This window comes from Carassius gibelio, chromosome B11 (assembly GCF_023724105.1).
Source record: "Carassius gibelio isolate Cgi1373 ecotype wild population from Czech Republic chromosome B11, carGib1.2-hapl.c, whole genome shotgun sequence".
NCBI classification, from domain to species: Eukaryota; Metazoa; Chordata; class Actinopteri; order Cypriniformes; family Cyprinidae; genus Carassius; species Carassius gibelio.
The window spans coordinates 1,359,372-1,373,732 of record NC_068406.1 but is presented as its reverse complement, the minus strand read 5'-3'; the positions used below and the strand labels follow the sequence as shown (position 1 = coordinate 1,373,732).

The 14,361-nt window shown below is 39.8% G+C and overlaps 1 protein-coding gene and 1 long non-coding RNA gene across 4 annotated transcripts in view; both read right to left on the bottom strand.

Annotated features, from left to right (window-relative positions):
- Nucleotides 1-2,157, bottom strand: part of LOC127967778 (uncharacterized) — a 327,620-nt gene extending 325,463 nt beyond the window's left edge. The window contains exon 1 of the long non-coding RNA XR_008155826.1: nt 2,014-2,157. This is a non-coding gene — a long non-coding RNA (uncharacterized LOC127967778). The remainder of the gene's footprint in view (nt 1-2,013) is intronic.
- Nucleotides 2,158-3,888: 1,731 nt separating this feature from the next.
- Nucleotides 3,889-14,361, bottom strand: part of LOC127967773 (tubulin polyglutamylase TTLL7-like) — a 121,013-nt gene continuing 110,540 nt past the window's right edge. For all 3 annotated transcript variants that reach the window (XM_052568453.1, XM_052568454.1, XM_052568455.1), the window contains one exon: nt 3,889-5,975. In XM_052568453.1, coding sequence (XP_052424413.1) covers nt 5,858-5,975 — 118 coding nt within the window. In that variant the 3' untranslated portion in view covers nt 3,889-5,857. The remainder of the gene's footprint in view (nt 5,976-14,361) is intronic.

The window sequence follows — 14,361 nt, the reverse complement described above, 5'->3', positions numbered from 1 at the left end:
GTATTCGGTTACAAATAAAAAAACATTTGCTGTGTTGACAATAAGACCCCAAAAACATCGGACAGGCTGACAAGACCATTCATTCTCCTCATTAATTGACCACTACAACTCACACTAGCTGCTCCGGCTTTCTAGAAGTTAGTTGCTCTGTGAGAATTGAGCCATCACTGTGGCTGTTCATAATCTAAAATCAATACCTGCAACTGGGTTGAGAGAAGATGGACAGGAGGCAAGCTGGACTTTTCTCGCATTCCCACAGAAAACTGAAGGAGAAAAATAGCGGAATAAAGTCATTGATGTTAATGAATCCATTTTCATTAGTGAGCTGTCCTTCACAATGACTGAGGGGGGCAAAGGTAACAGTATGAATCACCACACTTGAAAAACACAAGAGTTCTAATTAACCGAGTGCTTTGAATGAGACTGTTGAATACATCAGCACTCGACATGAAAGAGGGAGTTGCGACCGCCAGACAGCTGTTGACTCCCTGAGCTCAGAACATCAGTGCATAGGGGTCTGTCTGCAAAACTGGCTAGAAGTGAGGCAACGGTAATCTCCAGAAGGATCCCGGACAAGCCCCCAGTTGGCAGATGGGCTTTTCTTCTGACGCTTACTTAGCTGAGCAGTGGAAATGCCCACACTGTGGTTGGAGTCGGTTTTGTGGCAGCGAGACAGGAAAAAAGCAAACTTCCCCATAAGTACTTTCAAATCCCAGAGTGGCAGCATTCAGAATCATACTATTCTTGTTGGCTGTTCACAGGTAATCTGAGGCTTTAAACTCACACTTTACAGCGCATGAAGGCGTCTATGGCTGTGATCCGTTAAATAGGCACCCAGAGACCTTTATATGTGGGCAACAGAAAGGCTGCAGAGTAGAGGGCTCAAGAGACAGTAATTCCAGCATGCCTCTCTACGCTTGTGACTTCTATGGTGCAATGGAGTACTTTTATTACACAAACCTACTATTTTTTACAAAAAACAGACTTTAATGAAGAGTATCTACAGAAATAAAGATATTTTCTCTTTTTGGCCTAAATTAAGATAAAGATCAGTAAATGAAATATACTGATGGGGTATTTTTTTTTGTTTTGTGTTAATATATAATATATTCTATCTCTTTGAAAAGACCTTTACTGTATATCAATAGAATATCAAAATATTTTGTGACTTAATATCTCCTATCCTGTAAAGAGCTAATCTGTGGTTCCTTCTACTGGAGCGAGATGACAAAACTATCGTTCAAAGTATAATCAATAGAGCTGTCTAAATTGTAAATGTGATGTGCTCTTTTATGTTGAAAATGCCTTCAGATGACAGACACATTTTGACAACCACAACTGTGTTCTGTTCATTTTTAGAAAACTGTGCTGCAGTCATGACACATTTATTTGTAGGCCAATTTATAGAATTTAACATCATCCTCATTCCTATGACATTTTTTTTCCATTGGCTTTTGGATCATTGCACAAAATAGACCAACAAGAGTTTACAATAGAGCATGATTATAAACGATAGAGTGTGCAATAGAGCATGACGAACAACAGAGCACGATTATAAACACAAAAAATCTGTGAACATGACTAGTAAGTAGTTGAGTTTACTTTTTTTGGTGTGATGATGTGCCTCTGTTTGGTGCCTAAACTCTGGAATAACCTACCTAACATTGTTCGGGAGGCAGACACACTCTTGCAGTTTAAATCTAGATTAAAGATCATCTTTTTAACCTGGCTTACACATAGCATACTAACATGCTTTTAATATCCAAATCCGTTAAAATATTTTTAGGCTGCATTAATTAGGTAAACCGGAACCGGGAACACTTCACATAACACTCTATGTACTTGCTACATCATTAGAAAAATGGCATCTACGCTAATATTTGTCTGTTTCTCTCTTGTTCCGAGGTCACTGTGGCCACCAGATCCAGTCTGTATCCAGATCAGAGGGTCACTGCAGTCACCCGGATCCAGTACGTATCCAGACCAGATGGTGGATCAGCACCTAGAAAGGACCTCTACTGCCCTGAAAGACAGCGGAGACCAGGACAACTAGAGCCCCAGATACAGATCCCCTGTAAAGACCTTGTCTCAGAGGAGCACCAGGACAAGACCACAGGAAACAGATGATTCTTCTGCACAATCTGACTTTGCTGCAGCCTGAAATTAAACTGCTGGTTTCGTCTGGTCAGAGGAGAACTGGCCCCCCAACTGAGCCTGGTTTCTCCCAAGGTTTTCTTCTCCATTCTGTCACCGATGGAGTTTTGTTTCCTTGCCGCTGTCGCCTCTGGCTTGCTTAGTTGGGGTCACTTCATCTACAGCGATATCATTGACTTGATTGCAAATAAATGCACAGACACTATTTAAACTGAACAGAGATGACATCACTGAATTCAATGATGAACTGCCTTTAACTGTCATTTTGCATTATTGACACACTGTTTTCCTAATGAATGTTGTTCAGTTGCTTTGACGCAATGCATTTTGTTTAAAGCGCTATATAAATAAAGGTGACTTGACTTGACTCTGTAGTCCCAGCTAGCCAATTGTTCACAAATGCCTATTTCAAAACAAGTAAAGGTTAATTTCAAGTGATATTACTGATGCATTTTATGTTGTAGAATAAACTGTGAAAATATGTTGAGCTTTTCACCACAGGCCAAGAAAAAAAAAAAAAAAAAAAATTACTTTAGAAGTGCTAAGATATTAACTTGCTTCCAAATTTTGCTATGTAAACGTGCGTGAACTTAGATGCTTCTGACACTAAAGCAGATTATTACTAAGTTAAGTAGCAGGTAGTTTGCCCTGAAAGAGTAAAAATACCATAAAATAAGACATTTAGGCTAATGTCTCCTATAGCTCCTATTGTAGTAATCTAGAAAATGCATATGTTCAGTGCTGAAATGCAGTCAGAGAATTACCAGGAATTATTTTAATTCTTAGTAGGTTGACCTAAAGAGAAGACATTGTTGCTCTGGTGCTTTTCGAAAAGTTGCTTGCATGGTTCAGCATGATAAAATCGTATTAAATCGATAGCACGGGTTGGAGATGGAACTACTAGTTGGAACAATTAAAACAGCCAGGTCATGGTCAAATGATCAGTATAAATGTTTGGGAAGTGTAATAGAAAACGTTTTCGCAATTTCATTAGGTGCTACTAGCAGTGCATTACACAAAGTTCACAGAAACAAGAATCTGCAACTCTTATTTTCAAATCAGTTAGACTTATGCAACTCAACAGCAATGCAGTGTTGTAACCTCCAATGGAAATGCAGACGTGATCTATCCCCTGATACAGTTTAATACTGCAGTAAAGCAGTAATAACTACAAGCAAACAACAGTGCAGCAATTTCACAACCTCCACCAATTAAATCAGTATGTCAGTGTGAAAGCAGCTTAACTGAGGACAGCAAAACTATTGACGCTAGCAAAACAGTTATAGGACAAAGGCAAGAAACTCTGAAAGCAAAATGTACTGATTTTAATCAAAACTCACATCAAGTGTCAGCTGTTGACACTTTCATTTCTTCGATTCAAGAATCACACGGACGTGTCAACACATGTTTCTATCTCAATGCTTCTCTCTGCTGTTGCTAAGTAACACCATCACGGTCTTTCTTTTGTTGTATGAGACAAGGGAAGAAACAAGAAGTTTTAAAGTGTAGTTTTTAGTTCTCAAGAATGACCTTAGGTTAGATCAAAACATGACAAGGTTATGCTCTGGAATCTCACGCGAGACTGTGTGGAATGACATGAAGTGTCACGCCGTGGAAGTGTATGTGTGGTGTGTGTGAGGTACCTTGTGTTAAGAAACCCTCAGGAGATGGAAGCTGAAGTCAGAAAGGTCAGACGCCTCTCAAAGAGATGCTCAAATAGAATTCTAGAGGCGGTTTAGATGTTTTAAGCCTTTTATTGCTGTTAAAAACCATTCTCCTGAATGAAAATCCAGGCAAAAAATAATATTTGGCATTGTGTCGTGATGGTACGTTGGGCAAAATGACCTGAAATGGATTGATAAATAAATGTTGGGTTAAGTAAGTTGAGTAACATAGCTGGCTGTCAGAACACTGTCAGTACAGTTTCTCTTACTTAGCAAAACAAGAAAACCCAACAGCTGAGGATTTTAAACAGCACATCCCATTTAAACAGAAAATCCCATGTATGATATCAAGTCACATAGAGCTCCTCAATAACACACTGCTGGTTGTGAGTAGTGTTGGCACAGCGTGGTTTGAGCTTGCACATCCAGGTCACTTTTACTAAAACACTACATGAAAGTTTGTATTCTAATTAGATCCAAAGCAAAGCTCTGCAATTAGCACTTATTACAGTACTTTAAAAGGTTATTCCGTTCATAAACTTCACTGCATACATTGGTAATGCCATGAATAAAATGAGCAAGCATGTTTAAAACAAACGTCAAATTAGATGTAAACACAGACATTTTAATCAAATAAATAACATAAATTAATTCAAGTATTTTCAAGATGCAGCCATCCAAGTTTTAGCACATTGAACTCGTTGACAATTTACCAAACATACTCAACCAGCAGCAATACTAAAAATCCCTTTCATCAGCACTGCACATCACACAGCTCAGACGCTGAGGTTCATATTTCCATTCTACACAATATGGCTCATAAAAGTTATGCAAAAGAGACTTGCGTCCCTTAAAAGTTGATAGGTGATCTCAGATTTTAGTTCAGAACAGGCAATTGTAGTCTAGTATAACGTAAAGCATTTACTCCAAACAGTAAGCAGTTTTAATTTCTAACACTGTAATACTCATATAACCCTAGACCTAATCTCTAACCCTAACCCTGACTCCAATTCAAATACTAAGCTCTTAAGCACTAACTCTTTCCCTTTCTAAATCATTCTTAGAGGGGCATTCACAAAGGACACATTCTAGTTGAAAGTTTTATCTACATTTTGTTTTTCTCTCTGTGGAATACCACATAAATAAAAAGTTTTAGGATGTGAGCTTGTCAATTGCATGTAACTCAACTTTACATTGTGTTGTCCTTACTGACTGCATGCAACAACACATTAAGCTTCATTTTTTTTTTTTTTTAAGATTACTTTTAATGAACAGACCAAACTCATTGATCAATGGAATGAAACGTTCACAAGGAATGCAAATTCCTGGTGTTATAATCAAATCTTCGACCGTTGCTACATTTTTTTCCCCCTCTCACCATGAAACTTTTTCAAGCACCTTGAAAACTTAAAAGCTCATTGAGATCCTGTGTGAACAGCCCCATATAGTTCAAATTTTATTTCTGAGAATAATTTAAAATAGACTAAATTAGTTAAAATATGAAGTGAATGTTAAAAAATGACATTATCCCAGACAGCAACCAGTATTGACACAGGTCCCGCCCACATTTGGCCGCATGGATTTCACGTGGGCCAAATCTGGGCCAACACAATGTTGCTGTCTGGGATGTTATATATTAATCAATACAATTATTTAAGTCATAGGAAAAACTGTGTGAAAGAAATCACACCATGATCAAAGCAAAAAAAAAAAAATGAACATGACAGTTTCTGATTCCATGACACGGAAATATTCACTGGAAACTATTGAATAAATTATAGGGTCTTGAAAATAACTTCATTATGTTCTTCATCTTTACAAGCATCCTAAAGGAGATAGCAATGTGGCTGATATTTTACAGCGGAAAGGAGGCAGGGACTGCTCGATCATATGCATCTGATGCATTAACAATTCAGTTGGGCAGATCCCCTTAAATATGCTGCTGGAGTTTGCGGAGGTCCCAGACGTCATGCCCTTAGATCCGGATATCCTAAGTCTAGGTATGGTTTCCCCCAGCAGGTGTCTGAGTCCAGTGGCCATCAGAAGTGACCCATCCGTGCAGTAAAGACACTGCGGGGGCGAGTGGAGGACGCTGAGCGGCCGAAGCTAGATGACGGCCACTTGATGATGAACTGGGAGGTGACTGGCAGCAGATACCTACACAGATGGAGAGAGGAATCAGAAATGGGGGTTGGATGCCAGACTCAAAGGCAGGGTTAGGTGCACAAAGGTCACCTAAAGAGATCAGGCAATTTTTCTCTCTCTGCTTCAAATCCTTCTCCAGCTGATGCTTTAGATTCCTGTCTCCTCGGCTGACCCTCACGTTTACACTGAGCCATTTTTAACAATGAGTGACACGAGTGGCTGGACGTGACTTGTTTTAACAGATAAGAACTTGTTTAATGCGCAGGATGTTCTGAGACAGGATAACAGGTTAGATAATTAGGGCCTACACACAGACAAGGAGGGTAACCAGCCTGGACAGCTGACGACCCACACTAATTGCAGCACAGCTTAATTATAATTCCACTCGAACAAGGCAATTTAAACTTTTAATTAATTAAATAACACAGTGACAATAATAATAATAACAAAAGTTGTGCTAAATAAGCTGAATACACCAAATCGTTTAAACAAACAGCTGCTGAAGTCTTTTTTATTTTAGTAGTGGTAAATATGTTTTTGGGGCAATGACAAAAAAGGATTTCTGTAAAAAAAAAAACAGAAATGTATTTTAGAGATATAGTTGATATGTTTTTTGTATTTAAATATGAACTTGAGTTATTTATATGTTTCCTATGCTTTTGTAAACCTTTAGATATATGTCTGTAAAAATTGTTGTAACCGATCTTAAATAATAAAATAAAAATATCTTAATCAGTTATAAGGCCCATAGTGACTTTGATTTTGCAAACAAATATTTTTTTTTCAATCATTCATATATATCATACATTTATGCATACATAAAAATATAGTATATTAATATATAAATATATAGGGATAGTTCACCGAAAAATGACAATTCTGTCATCATTTACTTAATCTCCTTTTCTTCAACACAATAGATATTTTTAAACAAATCATAATGTTGGTCCCCAATGACTTCCATATGATTTTTTTTTTCTTCCCCATCCATGTTCAACAGAAGAAAGGATTCATACAGGTTTAAAACAACTTGAAGGTGAGTACATGACAGAATTGTCATTTTTGGGTGAACTATCACACCATAGTAAATTTGTTATTTATTTGTTTGTTTGTTTATTTATTTATTAAATTCTGTTTATATATATATATATATATATATATATATATATATATATATATATATATATATATATATATATATATATATATATATATATATATATATATATATATATAAAACAAAACTAAAAATGCATAGTTATGTATTCAAATCATTGATGTATAAACAGATATTAATTTTAAATAAAATACATGAGTTGGAGTGTCACATCTCTTTTTAATTAAATTACATAAATTGGCTTTGTATGAATGCAACACTTATGACAGCAATACATAATGCCAGTAAAAATTAGGACCAATTCTTATCTAACGAAAGAAGATTTGTTCTAAAGCCCCTGCTGCAGAAAGTCAGGGCAAAGAGACTTAGAAAGAATCAAATTAACTTTTATAAAAGAACGTCCTTGAAACTACTCATTATACAGCACTAGGCATGTGTTTGTGATGCATTTACTCTAATCAGCAATGAGTAATAAGAAATGCGGATGTCCTTCGTTGTGTGTTATGGATCATAAAACTCTGGACAATAATGAATATCGATAAAAAAGTCCAAAGCACATTTTGGGCCACCTTTCACCTCATGCACACGTGATCTTTTCCCTACATTCCTTTCATTAAAGCTTTAAAAATCAGACCGACTCTTTGGTTCTTCCCTTGGGGAACTCCAGACAGGTGAGTTCTCAGGAAATGGTTTTGGGTTAGGGTTGAGCCTCATTACCATATTTTTCACTACAGACTGCTGAGTTTGGTCAACAAAAGGAAATGTCAAAGGAATATGAAATTCAAATATGAACATATATGGAGGTGGGCCTTTCTGGCTCTGAAGAATTCCCTGTAAGGAAGTCTCATCCATGAGAGAGCTCCATCACTCAGGGTCCAATCAGGCTGCAGGCAGTGTTTAATTGGACCTCTGTGAGGATTCCTCCAGGTCTTTGGCTTTTGATCATTGAGCAGTTCTTGGAAAAACCTGCCAGTGCAAAGCCCTAGAGAACCGCCAGCTGTCTAACCTTCGAACGTGTGTGTGCTTTACTAATTACACACAATCGCTCGGAGATCTGCACATATCTCACGTCTGTTTGCTTGTTTAAAGCCTACACTCTATCACCCAACTGCCACACACCACATAAAACTTTGAGAGAGAACTTTCAGACACTTTGAGAGAAAATGGAGACTTCCTTATTCACCTTATTCACCAAATACCAATATTACAGTTCTCAAAAGTTAAGAAAGGTTTCCGTAGTTTTACATCCTGATAAAAATCCTCACAAAACTTTCCATGGCATCTTATCTAAATGTGTTCATTCTAAAATGATGGTGTAGGCTGTATTACTTTTCATGACTAAAGACTGAATTCTAATGACTTCTTGTCCAGAGTTATAAGGTAATATCTTACACTAGGGTAACCATACGTTCTCTTTTTCACAGACATATCCTCTTTTTGGACCTAATTTCTTCTAAAATGGAATCCCAAAAAGGGATTTAGCTTTTGCTTTCTACAGATGCCACTCATCATGCACGTTACTGTATTAAAGCCCTGCGTGGGACTGTTTTCTTAATCCTGTTCCCGCTGAATTTCAAATTATTAATTAATATAGTGTATCTTCACTGTAAATAGATTAGTAATTAGTTACTTTTAACGCAATAATGTAACTTTTAAAAATGTAAAGTTTTGCAAAATTTTGTGTTTAGTAAAGGTAAATCGTACTCTATCTCCAAAATCTGACAAATTTAAAAATAAAAAAATGTAGCTTGGGACTTTTTGGATTCTTTTCTACTGAAATTAATTGGATGGTAAAAAGCTGGCATTGCATATATATATATATATATATATATATATATATATATATATATATTAGGGGTGTAACGGTTCACAAAATTCACGGTTCGATACGATACACTGATGTCACGGTTCGGTTCGGTTCGATACGTTTTAGATACAGCAAAATGTAAAAACATCTCAACTTTTCAGAATGCCGCAAGCGCACCGCGGGTCATGTGACAAGAACCAACCAATCAGCTTCATCCTTTCCCGTAACAACGTTGAGAGCTCAGCCAAGATGAAGGAACAGCTGATCATAGTTGTATATGGATTGCAATTTTGAAATAAATTCAGTAGCAGAGCTACTGCAAGCGATTTTTAGAGCTGCAAATCCATTTATCCTTCGCTGAAATTTCCGCGTCTCATGGAGAGAGCACGTCATTGTTGCTTAGCAAAGACAGACGCCTCAGGAGAAAGACGCGCTTAGCGTTTTCCATGCGTTTTTAGGCACGATATGTGAACGGCCCCTAAGGCCTGGTTCACACGGGACGATTTTAAAATTGTCGGCAGATTTTCCAAACCTGAGAGACCCCACACACGGCGATAAAAAATCACGGGTCTAACAGTTTTGGTCGCTCCGTGTGTGGTGTGCAGCCACACGGCAAAATCAACACATCACACACGAACCGATTTGACTCCCGAGCATTCCCAGGTCAGACGGGAAATCTCGCAAAATCCCTCGAGATCAAACGTGACTTTAGAGTAAACAATCATGGCGGACGAAGAGGATGCAGTGGCCATAGTTTGTGCTTTGTTTTTAACGGGAAAAAAAACATAAGAAAAATAAGAAAAGGCGATGGTCAAAGAGGTGGAGACGACGCGAGCATGGACTATACTTGCTATATCATGATATGGAGATAAGTTGTTGTTTTATCTCATAGAAATGTTGTTACGTACTACACAGATTAATAACCGTTGAAATAAACGTTCATATATTAGTTTCCATGTACTCTGGTGGACTGCAGTTGTGGATGTAGTTATGCCCATCGACTTTATTTGTATTTGTTATATTATATACGCCGGCTGTTTTGATTTTGTTTCCCGGTACTATCACTGCCTCGTCACCTCGCGTTCTGATTGGCTACACGCCACAGTCCACAGGCTGCGTGATTGTTTGTCCTCGGGGGACACCACACACGAGAAGAAATCGGGCAAAATAAATCCAACATGTTGGATATCCCCGATTTGAGATCGGAGCGGTCCCGACATTCTTCCAAGCAGAGGAGATTAGTCTTAACACACCACACACGGCAGGAATATTTGATCAGATTATTTTACGATAATCGGAGCATCCTAAGATTGTCGGAAGGGCTGAATCGGGGCTAAAATCGGCCCAATTATCCTGCCGTGTGAACCAGCCTTAAGGCGCTCGCTCACTCAGCACGCGCTGAAGGCTCGTTGCAAAATGTCTAATGCATTTAACAGACCAGAAATATAAGATCCTAAAATAACCAACAGGTCTGGTGTTTGGGTTGGATTCCCTGTAAGCTATAGTGTCTTAATGCTGCAGGGATAGTTTGCTGCGTGCATGTTTCTCCTTTTTTTCGTCTTTTCCCAGATAGTACTGACGCATATATCCCAGATATTCCCGCTGTTTTTTTTTTTTTTTTTTTTTTTGTAATCCCGCTGGTGTACCCTGTCATGTTGCAGATGCGACATACCGTTGTTTATTTATCCACCACTCTCTTGCCATCACCATTATAGCTTAAAGGGAATCCAAAGTGCACCCAAACACCAGACCTGTTGGTTATTGGAGGATCTTCTCATTTCTAGTCTGTTAAACGCATTGGCTATTTTGCAACGAGCCTTCAGCGTGTACTGAGTGAGCGAGCGCCTGCTGAGTAGCCTAACATAAACATATAAGATGGTGTTTTTTTCTTCTTCGGGAGTGTCAGGGGCGTTGCCTGTTACGTTGTTTGGGTTATTGGGCTACCTTGTTGAACGCATATCATTATATTTCTTTCTCTCTCTTTTTTTTTTTTTTTCAAATATAATTAATTACTCCAACGAACCGTTCGGTATACATAATGCGTACCGCGTACCGAACCGAAAGCGTCGTACCGAACGGTTCAATACGAATACGCGTATCGTTACACCCCTAATATATATATATACAGTATATATAAAACAGATAGTTAGAGAAAGGGCATAAAAATAAAAGGGCTTGGGTGATGTTGACATGATCGCTGCCGGAAGAACAGCTGTAGAACAACAGAGTGGGGGTATGGGTTGGAACTTAGATGTAGGCTCGGGAGAAGGAAAGACACCCGGGCGGAGGACGATGAATGTGGTCCATGATGTAGACAACAGAGGAATGAGCCAAGGAGGAAACGGGAATGATTTGGAGCTGGAGGAGCAAGGTGGGACCCAGGCCACAGCCATGACCATGATCCCAGAGGTGCCTATGGAGGGAGGAGCCATGGAGGAGGAAGGGCTGACAGCCGATTAGCCAGAGTGATGGGGAGGATCGTGGGTGGCAGAAGGTGGAGCAGATTGTGCTGGTGACTGACGCAGGGGCATAGATCCATGATGCTGTGTTCACACCAAACGCGAATAGAGCGTCAGTTTGCCGCTTGACCATTTTGAGATCATTCGCTTCATTCGAGCGTGAAATTAACTTCACAACAGACGCGAATTCGCGTCATGGGGGGGCTTCTGCCAGCTGAGTTCACGCAGCATTTTCAACCGCCATTTTTATTCGGATAATTTTCAAAATATTACTGTTATTGTGTCATGAAATGTAGTTTTAAAAGTATTTCAGGCGAGAATGTAGTTGTTTTAAACTCAAATATGCTGTTTATTTATAATAACAGCGTCTATTTAAAAAATGTGTTTCGCCGATCTCGGAGATGAGCTCCATGCGATCAGCGGGAGCTCCGTCATCATGTATCCGCCGAGAGTAGCCTTACCTCGGCTAGATCTTCTGACATTTGCCGCTGGCTCTGATGTGTCTTTAGTGGTTCAAGATAAAATATAATTAGTTTGGGGTAAAATGAAACGTTTCTTATCTTTGGCCTATATTCAATTTATCTATTAATATGTTTTATATATATATATATATATATATATATATATATATATATATATATATATATATATATATAGGTCATTTTTATTCCTGTCTCTATAGAAATATGAACTTTTGTCATATAGCTCCGGTTGACTGCTCACTGACAACATCTGTCGTTCCTCCTTGTTGAATGAGGCGAATTCGCATCTTCCGTGCCGCGCTTAACGCCCCATTCGCGCCGCGAGACCTCCAGACGCGCGTAAACGCGCCTTTGCATTGACTTAACATTGAAATCATTCGCGCCAGACACTCTATTCGCGTTTGGTGTGAACACAGCATTAGAGGACTGAGGAGGAGCCAAAGGGATGAAGGAACCCCAAGTGGAGTCCTGAGGCGCAGGTTGGTAGGCAGAGCTGGAGGGACGAAGGAACCCGGTGGAACTAGTGGACTGCCGGGACACAGTGGGAAAGAGGGAGCTAGGAGCCATGGTGGAACCGACAGGTCCACGGGCCAAGGCGAAGTCCGGGGCTCTCAGGCTGGAGTCAAGGGATGCTCCAGCTCCGGTGACACTGGAGGATGGCAGTCCCACGGAGCTGCGGTGAACCGGTGCACCGTGCTGATGGTGGGCTGAGGGTAAGCAGAGGGGCTGCCAGATGACAGCAAAGGAGGAGGCAAGTGCAGGTGGGAGGGCGAGCATTTGTGAGCCCCTGGGTTTTCAGGGCTGATCTCATGAACAGGAGCCCCCCTTGGGCTTGATGTGAGAACAGTACCTTTCTCTGGGCTGGACATAGGAACAAGAACTTTCTCTTGGCTAGACATGGGAACAGGAAATTTTTTGGGCTAGACATGGAAACAAGAACTTTCTTGGGGCTAAACTCGGGGACTGGAACCCTCTTTGGGCTGAACTGGGAAACGGGAGCTCACTCAGAGCTGGATGGGACCGGGGGATGATGAGGAAAGTGGGAAAGTCGGGTTCCAGCTCTGTTTCCCAGTCTATAAGGTCCTCCTCGATGTTCAGCAGTCCAAGATGTATAATTAGCTCACCCTCAGCCATGGCACAGTGGGCTCCACTCCACTTCACACTATTTCTATACATGGCATTTTCCATTGTGACAGGCTCTGTTGCCAGCTCTGTTGTGGCGGACTCTGGATCTTCATTGGAGGTTAGCTCGGGCAAGAGCTCCGTGCATCGGCGAGATGATGTGCTGGGCACTGGGTCAGAAGTGGAACTGGCAAGATTCTCCTGGGAACAGGCATTGAACGGAGTTCCGGCCAGGTCTTCTGTTACAATCTCTGCCAGAAGGAACACAGAGCCATGGAATACGCAAAATAGTCTTTATTACATCCAAGACATGGGTAAATCCAACTCAGGAACTAGGAACGAGGAATGACATGAACACAACATAGTAGACCCGACAAACACAGACTGAACAGACTCAAACTTAAGTGAACAGCTTAATTAGGGAACAACAAGACACCTGGAATCAAATGAAACAATTAACATGGGAAAAGAGGAGAGGGAAACATGGAAAGGGAATTGAGAGGGGAAAACAAACAAAAAGAGTCCAGGGTCGTGCCAGATGTTAGTTAAAAAGAAAAGTTTTTTTTTTTTAGAGATAGAGCAAGTTATTATATTTTTATTAAAGATTCCAAACACATTTCTTTTGAATAATGTGCATTGTTAAATCATGCAACCTGGAACACAAAGTACATGAGGTGAGTTTGGATTTCATGTTGACTAAGGGTTATATGTCACTTATATGACCTCTTCTATTTCTACCTAAGGGAAAGGACAGTCACCTGATGGATCTGAACAAGGAAGGAAGGGAGGCGATGGAGTAGGATGCAAGAATGAAACTGTTACCCAGGCATCATTTTCCTAACGAGGCAAAGCAGATGCTGGCTGATTGAAAAATAACGGATCCCCAAGGGCCGTTCCAGCAATGAGTCGTCAATGAGGCATGTGCTGAGAGAACACAAGTGCGAGAAGAGAACGGATATTGGCTGGGATGGAGAGTGGAGAGGAAATCGAAAATGACTGTCTAGTCTCTCCATGAAATCCAGCAAAAAAAATAAATAAATAAAAACAAAGCAAGCAGGTGGACAAAGGTTGGAGGCCCAATATCAGAAATACTGTACTGTACTGAGATATGGTGGGATCGACTGTGATCCAAAACCAAAATAGGGTTGGATGAGAGACGTCCAGCAAACACAGCAGTCAACAAGTCAGGGTCAAAAGACAAAACCCAAATAAAATAATTCTGCATGATTTTACATTCCCAAGTCCTGAAGTTTATGCAGGTTATGAAATGAAAGTAAACTCTGTCAAAAAATTTAAACACAAATAAAAAATCATACAACGTCTGCATAAGCATGTCAAAAGGGTAGGTACATTAAACTGAGCTGATCAGCTTTAATAATACAACATTTTCTAACAAATACAAGCTAAAATG